This window comes from Misgurnus anguillicaudatus, chromosome 25 (assembly GCF_027580225.2).
Source record: "Misgurnus anguillicaudatus chromosome 25, ASM2758022v2, whole genome shotgun sequence".
NCBI lineage: Eukaryota > Metazoa > Chordata > Actinopteri > Cypriniformes > Cobitidae > Misgurnus > Misgurnus anguillicaudatus.
The window spans coordinates 29094995-29111938 of record NC_073361.2 but is presented as its reverse complement, the minus strand read 5'-3'; the positions used below and the strand labels follow the sequence as shown (position 1 = coordinate 29111938).

Genomic DNA, 16944 nt, shown 5'->3' with positions numbered 1-16944 from the left:
GTTTGAGATGTCTTTGTTATGACAACTTGACATTAACCAATACATCATAACTTCTCATGACAACTTGACATTACAAAGACAACATAACAGACGACTTTGTATCACTTTTTAGTTATACAAATATAATTTGTCATTAAAATGTTATTAAGTGTTAATATTCTGTCAAATAGTTTTATAACAGTGTCATGAATATTTTTCTTGACCTCAACTACAGTGGTACAAATATAATTTGTCATTAAAATGTCATTTAGTGTTAATACTCTGTCAAATAGTTTAATAACAGTGTCATGAGTATTTTTCTTGACCTCAACTACAGTGGTACAAATATAATTTGTCATTAAAAAATGTCATTAAGTGTTAATACTCGGTCAAATAGTTTTATAACAGCGTCATGAATATTTTTCTTGACCTCAACTACAGTGGTACAAATATATTTTGTCATTAAAATGTCATTAAATGTATATACTATGTCAAATAGTTTAATAACAGTATCATGAATATTTTTCTTGACCTCAACTACAGTGGTACAAATATATTTTGTCAATAAAAAATGTCATTAAATGTATATACTATGTCAAATAGTTTTATAACAGTATCATGAGTATTTTTCTTGACCTCAACTACAGTGGTACAAATATAATTTGTCATTAAAAAATGTCATTAAGTGTTAATACTCTGTCAAATAGTTTTATAACAGCGTCATGAATATTTTTCTTGACCTCAACTACAGTGGTACAAATATAATTTGTCATTAAAATGTCATTAAATGTTAATACTCGGTCAAATAGTTTTATAACAGCGTCATGAATTTTTTTCTTGACCTCAACTACAGTGGTACAAATATAATTTGTCATTAAAATGTCATTAAGTGTTAATACTCTGTCAAATAGTTTTATAACAGCGTCATGAATATTTTTCTTGACCTCAACTACAGTGGTACAGATATAATTTGTCATTAAAAAATATAATTAAGTGTTAATACTCGGTCAAATACTTTTATAACAGCGTCATGAATATTTTTCTTGACCTCAACTACAGTGGTACAAATATAATTTGTCATTACAATGTCATTAAGTGTTAATACTTTGTCAAATAATTTTATTACAGCGTCATGAATATTTTTCTTGACTTCAACTACAGTGGTACAAATATAATTTGTCATTAAAATGTCATTAAGTGTTAATACTCGGTCAAATAGTTTTATAACAGCGTCATGAATATTTTTCTTGACCTCAACTACAGTGGTACAAATATAATTTGTCATTAAAATGTCATTAAGTGTTAATACTCGGTCAAATAGTTTTATAACAGCGTCATGAATATTTTTCTTGACCTCAACTACAGTGGTACAAATATAATTTGTCATTAAAAAATATCATTAAGTGTTAATACTCAGTCAAATAGTTTTATAACAGCGTCATGAATATTTTTCTTGACCTCAAATACAGTCGTACAAATATAATTTGTCATTAAAATGTCATTAAGTGTTAATACTCGGTTAAATGGTTTTATAACAGCATCATGAATATTTTTCTTGACCTCAACTACAGTGGTACAAAATATAATTTGTCATTAAAAAATATAATTAAGTGTTAATACTCGGTTAAATACTTTTATAACAGCGTCATGAATATTTTTCTTGACCTCAACTACAGTGGTACAAATATAATTTGTCATTACAAAGTCATTAAGTGTTAATACTTTGTCAAATAATTTTATTACAGCGTCATGAATATTTTTCTTGACCTCAACTACAGTGGTACAAATATAATTTGTCATTAAAATGTCATTAAGTGTTAATACTCGGTCAAATAGTTTTATAACAACATTACGACTATATTTTTTTTAAGTTTCCTCCATGTGTTTAACAAATAAAATTAATAATTCAATAATAATACTAATTAAAATTCATAAAATTAATATTTTTTTGCATTTGGAGACCGATTCACCTAAAATGAATGAAAACAGTACAATAATAGGTTAAGCCATGCAGAATTGAGTCCATATTGCTGCAAAGTAAATTACATTGAATTAAATTGATTAAATGTTTTGTTAGTTTTTTCTCTTATGTCAGAAAATTTCAGAACTCTCTGTGTGAGGAAGAACAAGTTCAGTTTTTATGTATAATTTTTTGACATGTCTGTTGCATTTTGTTAAGGTATTTAAATTATTTGACAGTATTAACACTTAATTACATTTAAATGACAGTTTAATGTAAGGTTAACCAATAAAGCTAGGTAGTTTCTTAAGTTTGATAATTATTCTGCTATGTCATGTTTATGACAGATTTATGACAAGTTATGATATATTGGTTTATGTCAAGTTGCCATAACAAAGACAATTCAAACAATGTCATATTTGCATTAAAAATGACATAATTGAACAAATGACACTTGATGACATTTGTCATAAATGTGCATAAAATCTCTTTCATGTTTATGGAAGTTGTCATGTCAGTCTTATGAGCACCCCTTCAACTAAAGTGTAACCATATCTTCTTCATCATTTATCACAATACTTAATATATAATATAATCCATAATATGTGTTTTCCTACTATGGAAGTCAATGGTTACAATCAGCTGTGTGCTTACCATCATTTATCAAAATATCTTATTTTGTGTTCATCAGAAGAAAGAAATTCATAGAACAACATGAAGAAAATGATAACAAAATTTTAATTTTTGGCTTTAATTATATTAAATATTTAACATTGGAAAGTTTAATGTTTGTTAATGGCATGGCAGTAAAAATATATATATTTAAAGAAAAAATAAAGTTCACTTACGTCCATCACATATTTCACTTCGATTCTCTTCACTGTCGGACTCCATCTGTAAACCAAAAGTGAGAAATAAAGTCAATAACAAATAGCAATTTTCAATTTCAGAAATGTATAATCCTGTTTAATAACTCATCTCAACAGGATCTCATCATCAGAATAGCGGCCACATTCCTTTCAGTTCAGGTTATTAATAAGTAAGCCAGATTAGTGTCACGGATGAGTTTATGACGTCATCCCGAGCACTTTATTTAGGGTGTTTTTCACCCAACACCCACCCGATGTCTGCACATAACTTCAGAAGAGAAAAACAAGTCTAACATTTTAGGATTACTGTAAATAACAGTAGTAAAAAACCAAATCCAATCCCGAGGCGTGCGATGGGACATTATCGCAAAAATGAAAGGTCATTGAACTTTACGACAAATAAAACCGGGAAATTTCACAGGATTTTACGCAGCGGATCAGGTCCATTACGTGCGGCGTGTTTGATGGACTCAGTTTAATTGACTCAAAGCGAAACGCAACAAACAGACTTTACTTTTGAGAGGGTGAGACGGGGCGGGCGAAAAATGTAATAATGCAAAAATCACGCTACAAACAAAAGTAGCGGGGGATAGTAGACAAAAAGAGTTGTTAATACCGCTGCACCTACTCACTAGCACTAGTCTCTCTCTCTGCCAGCGCTGCCTTGCTGATCCCAAATAAAACCTATTAAATGTAATTATTCTGGGCTGATGGTGCTCTATAGCGGTCGGAGGGTCTGGTGAGCTCGGTGAGTCACTGGCTTATAATGGAAACATGACTCCTATCTCCCCTTCTCTCGGCTTGGCTGTTGTGATTGAAGCCACTGACCTGTCATACATTTATAATAGGGGGAGCAGGTGTGGCACTGATGGACCTTAATTTCCTTTAATAAACCTTTTATGTGGCTCCCTCTTAATATCATGCCGGCCCTCTCCCGGCTCCCGGAGCGTAATAGCTTCATTACTTTTGATTACCGGGGGCCTCTATTGAGACAAACAACTCCCAAACACTATAGATTACATTCTGTAAAAACTAATGTACCTGATTAGTTCATTACACTCGCTCGGTAGTGTACGCGTGGACGGCGCGCCAGAAGTGGCCCGACACTTCCGCGCGATTTTAAAGCCCAAACTATTAAAATCTGAGCGGTTTGATTTGCGTATTGTTTGGGTTTATTTCCAAATTCGCCACGGAAAAGGAATCTTTTATTAGCCTCGACAGTAATCAGGCTTTTTTGGGGGGGTTACGTAATTTGATATTTTGGATGTTCAGAATGGCCTGGAAAGACTTCAAGAAGAGCAGGAACCGGGCAACAGCTGGCCGGTAACAAACCCTTAATTTACCCCCATCACAAGTCTACAAAACCAAAGCATATGTCAACATGCACCACAGGTATCACCTCAATTTTTAACCGTGCATTTTGAAGATCTTCTACAAGTGACACAGCTTCATATGGTTTACAAGTGTACTGTGAACAGTAAAAAATGCTTTTTAGACCATTATATACATAAATTCATAAGTAGTGGACTTCTTTGTTTCTTTATAAATGCTGTCTTTAAAAAAACCTAACATAGTACATCAGGTTAAAACACGGTGGTCCATAAATTAAGTTTTTAAATTCCTCTCCTCCTAGTGGAAGTTGATAAATAGTCCCCAGACTTCATGCTATAATTAGGTTTTTACTATTTATTATTATTCTTTATTTTTTATATATGTGTATGTGTGTGTATACATATATATATATGTACATACGTATGCCAATGTGAAAATTGTCAAATGTCTGAGTGAGTGTTTCGCTGCAACCCAAATTTGCCTACGGGGATAAATAAATACTGAACTGAACTGAACTGAACTGAACTAAGTGGTCCCAAGCTGTCACCGGGCAGTGCCCTTTATAAATGTACTAATATGTATCATTTAGGTTCAGATATGTATGCAGTTGATACTAATATGTACCTCTGAGGTAGTAATATGAATTCTTAAGGTGGAAAGGTGTACTTTTTGAAAGTGTACCACCCCAGTGACAACTAGGGAGCATTTTTTGACAGCGTACATTGGTGTTAAAGCTCAAATTCTTTGCTTAAATAAAACCAGTTCATTTAAATTACATTTTTACAGAGCGCCTAAGGGGACATGGAACAAAAATTAAATAAAGTTTAGTTTCGCGTGCGCACGTGAAACTTTCGCGTGCACACGTGAAACTACTGCGTTTAGTTTCGTGTGCGCACGTGATGAGCATGCAATATTTTCAGGTGCGCACGCGAAAGTTTCACGTGGGCATGCAAAACTAAACTTTAAAAAAAATTCTGCACGTGAAGGTCGTGTGCGCACGTGAAACTATTGCGTACGCACGTGAAACTACTGCGTTTAGTTTCGCGTGCGTACGTGATGAGAATGCAATAGCTTCAGCTGCGTACGCGAAAGTTTCACGTGGGCATGCAAAACTAAACTTTAAAAAAAAATTCTGCACATGAAGGTTTCGCGTGAGCACATGAAAGTTTCACGTGAGCACATGAAACTAAACTTTAGATTTTTTTACTCCAATGTCACCTTAGGGGCTCGGAACATTTTAGATTTAACGCAAACAAAAAATTGTCATTGGGACAGCAACATTTCAAAAGGTTAGGTACTTTTAATATTTAGATACACTGTAAAAAAGTAGCATTTTTGTCAAATCAACACATATTTTTATGTTACTTTAAATTAACAAATTAACTTAATTTCAAATATGTTATTATAATTAAAGGCGGAGTCCACGATGTTTGAAAGCCAATGTTGATATTTGAAATCACCTAAACAAACACGCCCCTACCCCAATAGAATCTGGACCTTCTGTTGATAGACCCGCCCCACACATACGCAACCCAGCAAGGATGTCGGTTAGTAGACACGCTCCTTACTGCTGATTGGCTATAAGTGTGTTTTGGTAGTCGGCCAGTCTCCTTTTCCAAAGCGTTTTTCAAACATCGTGTACTCCGCCTTTAATGTCAACTTATCACAGGTCAAAACTTAAAATAGTAAGTTGAAATGACTTCCAAAACTAAGTTGTAAAAGTTGCACAGTTGCAAAACCAACTTAATGCTGCATTGTAAAAATCTTTGCTGCCTTAAATTTTTTGTTACGATTTTTGTTACTATTATTTATCTTGAAAAAAGTCAACTTAATTTTATGAGTTTTACCAACTCATCTCTAGTCAAGATAAATAATAGTAAGTTGAAATGACTTGTAAATTAACAAAAAAAAACTTTTTTTACATTGTATTTTTTACAGTGTACAGATATGTACAGTACCTTTCAAGTACCTTTGACGTCCAAATATACATCCTTTAGGTACAAAGGTTTACTTTTTGAAAGGATACCGACCCAGTGACAGCTTTTGTACCTTAATTTTTGCAGGTGTACCCGAGCCTCATTCTTTGCTGCCTAAAAAATTTTGTTACGATTTTTGTTACTATTATTTATCTTGAAAGAGTCAACTTAATTTTTTGAGTTTTACCAACTCATCTCTAGTCAAGATAAATAATAGTAAGTTGAAATGACTTGTAAATTAACAAAAAAAAACTTTTTTACATTGTATTTTTTACAGTGTACAGATATGTACAGTACCTTTCAAGTACCTTTGACGTCCAAATATACATCCTTTAGGTACAAAGGTTTACTTTTTGAAAGGATACCGACCCAGTGACAGCTTTTGTACCTTAATTTTTGCAGGTGTACCCGAGCCTCATTCTTTGCTGCCTTAAATTTTTTGTTACGATTTTTGTTACTATTATTTATCTTGAAAAAAGTCAACTTAATTTTATGAGTTTTACCAACTCATCTCTAGTCAAGATAAATAATAGTAAGTTGAAATGACTTGTAAATTAACAAAAAAACCTTTTTTTACATTGTATTTTTTACAGTGTACAGATATGTACAGTACCTTTCAAGTACCTTTGACGTCCAAATATACATCCTTTAGGTACAAAGGTTTACTTTTTGAAAGGATACCGACCCAGTGACAGCTTTTGTACCTTAATTTTTGCAGGTGTACCCCAGCCTCATTTCAGTCCACAAATAAATGCACGATAAAGTCTAAACAGCAAATGCATATGAAAGATGCTCTGATTCACTGAAATATCCTCAGCAGGAAAACCAATATCATTTTACCTTTGTTAGTTTGTCCTGTAATAAATAAGATGTTCTGCGAGTTCCCCGCGGGCTCCGATTACTGCACACGCTTTTCTTTAGCTGCTCTGAGATGTGAGTGTGACATTTATGTTCTGAGGGCAAGAAATCAAACAACAAAAGATGTCAGCGACAACTCGAATCACACGTTTAAGATGCTAACAGAGTATTTTTGTATCATTAGTGTGAAATCCATCTTTCAATCAACAAATGTGTCAAGTGAAAATATGAGCACTCGCATCTTGAGCAACACAGTGAGGTTGAAGTTGATAAATGGATAGACGCGATCGAGAGACCATAACTTTTCAAAATAACTTTATTTGGTGTAATCTGATAAATCATCCAACACTGCATGCTGTTACTAAAAGGCACAGTTTTTGAGTGAAATGGTAAAATTGGTAACTAAACGCTCAGAGCAGAAAACTGCAAGCGAATTAACAGACAAGACCTCATGTGGCTCTCTTAACAAGATGCAAATTGATTGCTTGACAGAAATCAAATAGCTTGTGTGTAATTAATACGGTTAATCCGGGAAGAGTTCAGTGTGATTGCATGCATCGGGGACAATTTAAACACTGCGCTACACAACAGCTCCGCTATTGCTCAGCCATTCATGCCTGTTGGCTTTGAGAGAGAGAGCTTTGTGCTCATTACGGCTAAAAACTCCCAGTATCTTTCTCCCGGCCCCTCGCGCACCCCCTCTATCACGGGGTCTGGGGACGAGGAGGGGCCCCCGCTCATTAGCATAAGAAGAAAGACGGCCCACTCCTTGAGCGGCCCGTCATCTGCTGAATCATTATAAGGGGGTTTCTCTCGACCCGTCCCTCTGAGGGCCGGCCCGCTAATGTGCATGGCCCCTCGGTCTCCAAGGAGACGGAGCTTCCTGATGTGGCGTGTGTACGTCTGTGTGAGTGTGTGTTTATGTGGCCAATGCACTTTGCCCTAACCCATCTGCTCTTTTTCCCAGACAGAAAGAGAGATACACTTTATAGCCTTTAAATATTATGAATGGCTGTGATTTGTTCACAATAAAGCTATACAGAAAACATTTTATGGGAGAAACTTTCTGTCATTTTTTATTGGGGAAAACAGAAACGCACACGAATATTAAGATAGCATCTTTACAAAATGGACGTTAACTTCTGCATAAACAGACAAACAAATAAAAAACAATGCATATTATATTCGCATCTGTTTTATCTGCATCACAATCTGTTCGTGGCATCATAACAGCTGAGATACTAATAATCAAAGTTGCATTGGAAGTCAAGCAAATATCTGGGACGTAATGATGATAAATTGCGTTTTTAAAATTTACTTTTTAACTTGTTTATTTTCTATTCAGGGTTATAAGTGAGACAAGTAAGTGTAACACTGCAAACATTTTAATTTGCATGTTGCATCACAAGGAGAAGGTCAGTAAAAGGCCATGACTTGTAAAAAACAAACAGGAATTTTTTTTTTAATTTTAATATAAAATGACTACTGTAATAATACACTTAAAAAGCAAGTTAAAGTGATAGTTCACCCAAAAACGAAAACTTTGTCAATATTTACTCACCCTCATGTCCAATCAGTGGTGGCTCGTGACTGCTCATACAATGGGCGCAAATTAAAAATATGTGTTCGGATTGTCATGTTTGTTGCTCGTGTTTTTTAAAATATTTTTTTTGCTTCATGTGAACCATGTGCATCACGTGTTTTGTCAAAATAAGTGCCTGCTGCACACACGTCAAAACTGTTTATGATAAAAGAGACGCTCAAGATCACAAAATACATGCAAGACACTCCCTTAACAGTAAACTCTGAATACGGATGAGTTTATGTGAGTATCTGGCAAACGCGAGCGTCTCTTTTATCATAAACCCTTTAGACGCGTCTGCAGCAGTCACTTATTTTGACAAGACACGTGATGCACGAGGTTCACTCGACGCGCCGAACGCATATTTTGAAATTACAAACCACACACATGACTGGCTACATACATGTTGCGACGAACTTCGCCCTCGAAAAAAGAAGTCACCGGCCGCCACTGGCTCGAATGTCTTTCTTTGTTCCTCAGAATGCTGTTTTTGGTTTTCTGGTTAGTATTGGAATGGATGGTGACCGCGTCTTCAAGCTTCAAACCTATCTAAAAGTGTTAAACAAATAACTCCACTCGACTCGGGCCGTATATTTTAAGTGCATACAAAAGGGTTTGGTGAAAATATAATCCATTATTTAAGTAAACTCTTGACCTGTCTTGTTTAGGCAGTTTTAGGATGTTTGCATTAAAATAATGTGATTCAACAGCGATAACCACAAGAAGAAAGTAGAGAAATGGGCACTTAAAATATATAAGACAATTCAAGTAGAGTTATTTATTTAACATATTTAGGTCTTTCGGTCATCATCCACTCCAGCCTGATCTCACGAGATTTCGAACATATTTTACGAGTTGGCTAATTCGTATGAATTCATACAAAGTTAATCGTGCAAAAACGTACGATTCTCATAAAAAACACAGCCCAGTCTCACGAAGTTTCGTTATGTGGTCACGTGTTTTTTTGATTCTTTTTTCGTGCTGTTGTCGCGAAGTTTCGTGTTTTTTCGTGGTCGTGTGGCGAGTTCCTGTTTTCGTGTGATTGTCACGTGTTGGTTGCTCGACTGTTTTGTCCTATTTTCTTACCATTGTCGCTTCGGTTTAGGGTTAGATTTACATAAAATGACATCCCTAACCAAACCCAACTCTAACCCTAACGCCAGGCGACATATAAAAAAATAAATCAGGAAAAATAGTATAGATCAATATATTAAGTGACATTCTAATGCAAGCACCAAATCTAACCCTAAACCGAAGCGACAATGGTCTAAAAATAGGAAAAAACAGCCGAGCAACCAACACGCGACAACCACACGAAAACAGGAACTCGCCACACGACCACGAAAAAAACACGAAACCTCGTGACAACAGCACGAAAAAAGAATAAAAAAAACACGTGACTATATCACGAAACTTTGTGAGACTGGGTAGAAAAAACAACAACAACGAAACCGAAACCATAACAAGTGGCGGCCAGTGACTTCTTTTTTCGAGGGCGCTCGATGCGAAGTTCGTCACAAAATGTACGTAACCCGTCATGTGTGTGGTTCGTAATTTCAAAATATGTGTTCTGCTCTTTGAGAGATAATGTGTGCATCACGTGTCTTGTCAAAATAAGTGCCTGCTGCAGACGCGTCTAAAGGGTTTATGATAAAAGAGACGTGATACTCGCATAATCTCATGCGTAATCAAACTTTACTGTTAAGGGAGTGTCTTGCATGTATTTTGTGAATGTGAGGATCTCTTTTATTATAAACGGTTTTGACGCGTGTGCAGCAGGCACTTATTTTAACAAAACACGTGATGCACATGGTTCACATGACGCAACAAACACATATTTTGAAAACACAAGAAACACACATGACACTCCGAAAAACTTATTTTGAATTTGCGCCCCTCGGATGAGCAGTCAAAAGCCGCAACTGCCCCTAACCCCACACCTAACCCCAACGTCACACAAGTCAAGGCAAATCGTACAAAAACTTACGAATGTGGTCGTATGAATTAAGTAAGGAATAATTGACGACAGGCTGTTGAATTATAAGAAAATAATCGGAGTGCCGTTACATCGTGGGTGTGCATTATTTTCTTATAATTCAAAGGACCGGAGTCAATAATTCGGCTTATACTGTACGGTTACCAAAAATATTGCTCTGGTGCCTATTTTAAAGACATTTTAAAGGTTGGCTGTGCGGTTATTGAAAAATAATCAACACCCATGGAATATTTCTAAACCAATCAGAATAAAGCATACCGTGGTATAATATGAATTAGCCAATTCGTAAAATATGTACAAATTCTCGTAAGATAGCATTGTCCACTCCCATAGTACCCAGAAACCTAAAAGAACACACATGACTTTCTTACTTAGTATTTTTGTCTTGTTTTCAGTAGAAAAAAAAAGAAATCTTATTTCACAATTTTTTTTCTCACCCCATTGGCAGTTAATTTTGCTTGTTTTAAGGACAATTTCACTTAAATTGTATATTATTTGTCTTAAAACTAGACATCTTAATTTAAGAATTTTTAGATATTTCTACTGAAAACAAGACAAAAATACTAAGTAAGAAAGTCATTTTTTGCAGTGCACTTGTTAAAAATCTACATTTGGGTTCTGAAGAACAGAAAAAAGACATAAACTTAAAATAAAATAATTGCAATTGTAAGTTTGACTCGCATTTAAGTTTGTCAAAAAATCTTGATAGTTATTAACTTTTATTTTTATAAATGCACTTCTTGTGAACATTTTGACAGTGAAAATGATTTAATTTATATTCAGCAGTGTATTCCAGTAAAACATGAAGGACCACTCAGAAAATCTTTGTGTCTTTGCCTCTTTCAAGGCTTCTGCTCTTAAAGGTTCAATATTGCTCTTTTACTTCATCTGAGTCACTGTACAATGAAAGCGCTTAAAGAACGCAAAAGAAACATCCGTCCGGATACACTCGGCCCCTCTCAAAATTAGATTGTACTTTGGGTGTAATTGTGGAATAAGCACTTTGTTTCACTAAACAATGAATAAATAAGGACCTTGAGCTCTATCTCCACCCAGATTCACCCGCCCCACTCCTTTCAATCAGCCATTCCCTCCTTCTCTCTCTCTTTCTCCATATCACCTGTCTCGGCCTGTATCTCAAACCGAGAGTTATGAAGGCACACGCTCTCATGGCAAGGTCACTCTCCCTATCTCTCTCTTTCTTTCTCTCTCCTCTTTTTGTTCGTCGGTGGCGTCCGGCTGGAAAAGGGTTAAGGCAGGAATGGATTTAATTATGGAATGAATGGAATCACAATGCGCCCGCAGCAAGTTTGTTCCTCCTTATTTATTAAAGCCGCTGATGGTCCAGGTTTGATGAGCCACTCCGGGCGTAATTGAGTCATCACATTGAGAGGCTTCCACGCATTCAGAGAGGTTTATCAGCCCCAAACAGACCTGATTACTGGCAATTACACTCTGATCTAGGATGGTGCTGCTGGGGGGAGGAGGGATAACTTCTGTGTTTATAGTTTACCCCAGGAATAATTTCCACATTCATTTCACATGCTGAGTGTTTTTTTTCTTCTGTGGTGGCGTAATAAAGCGCAAAGAGACAGAGAGCGTTTTACTTGCTTTTCCTCCGGTGCTGAATCTCTTTACTGTAATGGGGAGGAAAAGACGAAAGGAAATGATCGTAATTGAATGCGAATCGGAAGGGCGGTTTGGGTTTTGTTGATGCGCTCTTTGTAATAGAAAAGCATAGAAAGGTGTGCAGAAATCTGCCAAAAACTGTGTGATCTGGACTCGGTGGGGTTTCAATGATAATACCCAATTAATACTTTGTTTACTAATATTGTTTACTTTAATAAAAACTGGGTAACGCCTTACAATAAGGTTGTATTTGCTAATGCACTAGCTTACATGAACTAACAACAACACAGCATTTATTAATGTTCGTTTTTTTTTATCAAAAGTTGCATTAGTGCACTAACATGAACAAATGTATTGGTATTAACTAACATTAACAAAGATCATGTTAGTTCATGTAAGCTAATGCATTTAACAAATACAACCTTATCGTGAAGTGTTACCTGTTTAATGGACATCAAAAATTTTGTCTAAACAAAATTAATAACATCCAAAACGAAACACGAAAAAGCCAAAAGGTTCAACACTCTCAAAAAACAATTCAGGGGATCTGTTGCCTTTACTTAATTTAATGCATTGGTGCAAGTATAAAACTCTTAATTATTGATTTAATGAAAATTTTAGGGCGGTTTCCCAGACAGGGCTTATCCTAGTCCAAGGTTTAAATGCATGTTTGAGCGGTCCTACTTTTTTATTTTTAAACACCTTGTACTGACATATCTTAACATAATATCAGTGTCATTGTTTTGTCTCACGATGAACACCTGTATTGTTGTTTTGTAAAGTTGACTTAAATGACTTAAATGTCATAATATAACTGGCCTAGTCCTGAATTAATCTAAACCCTGCCCGGAAAACCACCCCTTTAAAGGTACAGTGTGTAATTTTTAGAAGGATTTCTTCACAGAAATGCAAAATAATATACAAAACTATATTATCAGGGGTGTATAAAGACCTTATATAATGAACCGTTATGTTTTTATTACCTTAGAATGAGACCTTTTTATCTTCATACACTGAGGGTCCCCTTACATGGAAGTCGCCATTTTGTGCCGCCATGTTTCTACAAAAGCCCTTAACGTACAAACTTTTTTTACTAAGTTGTCTCCGATGATGACATGTTTGTCCGGTGGCGGCTACCGTAGTTTCTCTATGTTTTTCAAATGCGAGAGGTGAGCAGTGGACTAAGCCGTTGGTTGCAATTCGCAACCTCACCACTAGATGCCGCTAAAGTTTACACACTGCACCTTTAAGTTAATTTAATTAATTAATTAATTTATTTATTTATATTTAAAGGGACACTTTACTTTTTTGGAAAATGTGCTCATTTTCAGGCGCTTTGTAAAATTGCACTTGCTGCACACATGTTACACACATGAGAGTTATCGGCCATATCGGCCTAATAAATTGCAACAATCAATTTTACGCCGTTCTCAGTATACGGTGTGACTACAGAAGAGTCCAGTTTTAAATGGGACAAATATCGAAACTCTTTGGGTATTTTTGAGCATTATGCTAATGGTCTAATCAGATTCAATGAATTATGCTAAGCTATGCTAAAAGTGCTAGCGCCAGACCCGGAGATCAACTAGGGATTCTAAAACGGTAAAAATCAAATGTTTACTGCTGGAAAATGAGCATATTTTCAAAAAAGTGGAGTGTCCCTTTAAGTTGTAGTAATTCAATGTAATTAGTTTGATAACTTAATTTTTTCAAGTTCAGGTTTCAGGTTCCCAGCAGCCTTTAATGGGACTTGAAACTGTGAGTAAATGTGACTTTATAATGTTACCATTGTGCTGAAGAGTAAAGCGTTTGCTCAAGTTGAGAACAGACTCACCGAGCATTATCTTACATGCTATTTCAATCAGAAGGCATTTTGCGAAAAGTGCTAAGACTGTTTATCTTCTGCAACCTTTTGCAAAAGTGTTGTTAATTAAAAAATGTTTTTAGTACTCTTGTGTAAACCAGTGTCTATGATTGAATCAAATTTTAAATAATGTGAAAAAACATCGTGGAACAATTTAATTTTTATGAATATATTTAAGTATATCCAACTCAATATAGTTAGTTATTAGTCATCTTAACTCGAAAAAATGATGCAAACTGTTTCGTTAATTATTATTATTTTTTTTGTTTAAGCAATATTTTTTAAAGTGAATGACAATAAACATATAGATCATAACAAATCTGCATGTTTACAACCAAGGCTTTTCCCCTAAAAACGAAGAGAGAGAGAGAGAGAGAGATTAACAGAGTGCCACAAGATTAGATGGGCCGAGGTAGTGTGTGTGTGTGTGTGTGTGTGTGTGTGTGTGTGTGTGTGTGTGTGTGTGTGTGTGTGTGTGTGTGTGTGTGTGTGTGTGTGTGTGTGTGTGTTTGTGTGTGTGTAAAAGGCAGATTTCAGTCTTCATAGTTCATGCCAGAGATTTGAAACTGTGAAATCTGAGAACTCAAAAGCTGCTATTTTAACTTGTATTTGGTATATAAGGCCGTGTTGTCTTTCTAGGGCAAGTATAATTAGTTTCAGTATAATTACCTTAAAGTGCATCATGTGTCCCGAGGTCTAATGTGGGAGGAACTTCAAAGATACAACAGTTTAAAGCATTTCTCATCTGATAAATTAGTCTAGAAATCTGGCAGACAACATGAATTATAAAAATTATGTTGAAAAAGCTTTCACAGAGATCCAACATTGAGACTCACGCAGAACACTGTACAAAAGTGACCGAATGAAAAACTGAAAAACAAATAAATAAAGTACAACAGAAATTAGATTCAAGTTTTATTGAATAGCTAAATGTAGTTTTACTTTAAGACTTATTGTAAAGCAAAACTTATTTTATTAAACACAAAAAAAGTATTTTTGTCGAAACTGGTAACATTTACAATTAAGGCTGACGCCATATACTGTAGGCAGATTTTCAAAAAGCTATTAAGCAAATTGAGTATGCTAACAACTGCATAGCCTTTGACTTGTAAATTCAAGATTTGGGACAAGGCAAACACGTCGCCTTCTCTTAATGTGGTCTTGAGAAACATAAAAGAGGAGCTGAAAACAATACGAGACGGCCAGGTGCTTGCGGTGAACTTCCAGGCCGTCCCCTGTTATCGGCACACATGATCCGGGCCATTGTTTCAGACCGGGAAGGTGTCTCAATAGCGAGGATGCATGAGTACTACCAGGTGGTCAGCAATTTGTCGAAGCCGTGGCTACCATTGGAGCTAAATCCTGGAGCACAAAAGCCAGGTCTCCAGGCTCCGAAGCCTTTGGGTTGAAAAAACAAAACCGAAAGTGGGGGAAAGTACATGATGGGAGGGTTTGAAAAAAGAAGACCCTTTAAACTCCTGATTTCTAATAAGATTGCGTCGAAATGAACAGCCCGTGTGGCAGCTGTACTTTTCCCAGGGTTAATTACCTTTCACTGCACTTGCCTAATGAGTCAGCTGTTCGTGTCATTAAACAACTCCACTTCACCATAGATTCTTCATCCTCCACAAACACTATCATCCCGCCTGTTTGTTCACTCCTTACAGCCAGGGGGTAAGATGGAGAGATAGATAGAGAGTGACAGAAAGATTCCCCTTTATGACATATGGAAAGTGATCCTAACCCTAAAACAATCTGCCAGCGCAAGTGATGTTAAATTGCACTTGAAGTTTTTTCGTTTTACTGGCAAAGAAGAAAGAAAGATTTGGGAAAACACTTTGTATCAAACAAACTTTTTCAGTTTGCCAGCAATGTCGAACTACTCTAATCTAAACTTTTAATTGCAAATATGAAAAACTTGAATATATGTTTATATAAAATGATTAACTCATTCCCCGCCAGCCATTTTTCGAAAAGTTGCCCGCCAGCATTTTTTGTGATTTTCACAAAATGCCTTCCAGGAAAAATTTCTTCTAAAAATATATAAACATCTGCTTATAAACTCCTTATATGTGCATTTTTCTTTAAAAATATATTTTTAGCAAAAATCTGAAATAATAGCATTTTTGTGATTCAGAACGATTATCAAAACATACAGACTTTAAAATTTGTAAATAATGTTTTGGCTTCAGTTTTTTCATAAATTGGGTAGATTGGTCTATCTAGTGGATAATCGTGGTATTTCAGATTACAAAAAATTCATCAGGAACATGTTTTTTATGCAAATATTTTCTCTTAATTGACGAGATAACTCCCCGTGCCCCGTGAACTCTGTTGTTGTACAAAGATTAATCTACAAATCTACTAATTTAATGTCGAGACTGTCACATCACCAATTTTTAAACAGCGAAGGTTAACTGCACATTATCGTACTTGGGAATAATTACGATGTTTAAATTCATTCGATAGGAGTCCGCGACAGCGCTCAGGTGCTGATGACGTCTGCGACTGCGCTGTTGCGTCTGCAGCATCTGCAGTGCCAGCCGCCTAATTAAAGTAACGTGTAACTGCTGGAAATCTCAGAAAAGTGACAAGGATGCAACACAGAAATGATAATATTGTGCATACTAAACAGATAAAAAGACAAGTAAGAGAATAATGGACACTTCTTTGATTTGGAGGTTGCCTGCAAAATCCATTCGGCTCCAAAAACTGAGGGGGCAGTTTGAACGGGCATGATACCTCTGACTATTTAGATTTATGAATAATTTGGAGGGCCTCGAGCAGAAAAAAATATCTAAGCAGTATGTTTTTTGGCGTTTTTTTTTTCTTAAAGTTACCTTAATCATAATAAATAATGTTTCATAAAATATATAAAAAACTTAAAGCTGCAATCTGT

At 35.6% G+C, this 16944-nt stretch overlaps 1 protein-coding gene across 1 annotated transcript in view; it reads right to left on the bottom strand.

Annotated features, from left to right (window-relative positions):
* Window positions 1-16944, bottom strand: part of st18 (ST18 C2H2C-type zinc finger transcription factor) — a 92488-nt gene that overhangs the window by 39840 nt on the left and 35704 nt on the right. The window contains exons 2-3 of the mRNA XM_055182371.2: window positions 6957-7069; window positions 2788-2833 (exon numbers count right to left, since the gene is read on the bottom strand). Coding sequence (XP_055038346.2) covers window positions 2788-2833; window positions 6957-7069 — 159 coding nt within the window. The remainder of the gene's footprint in view (window positions 1-2787; window positions 2834-6956; window positions 7070-16944) is intronic.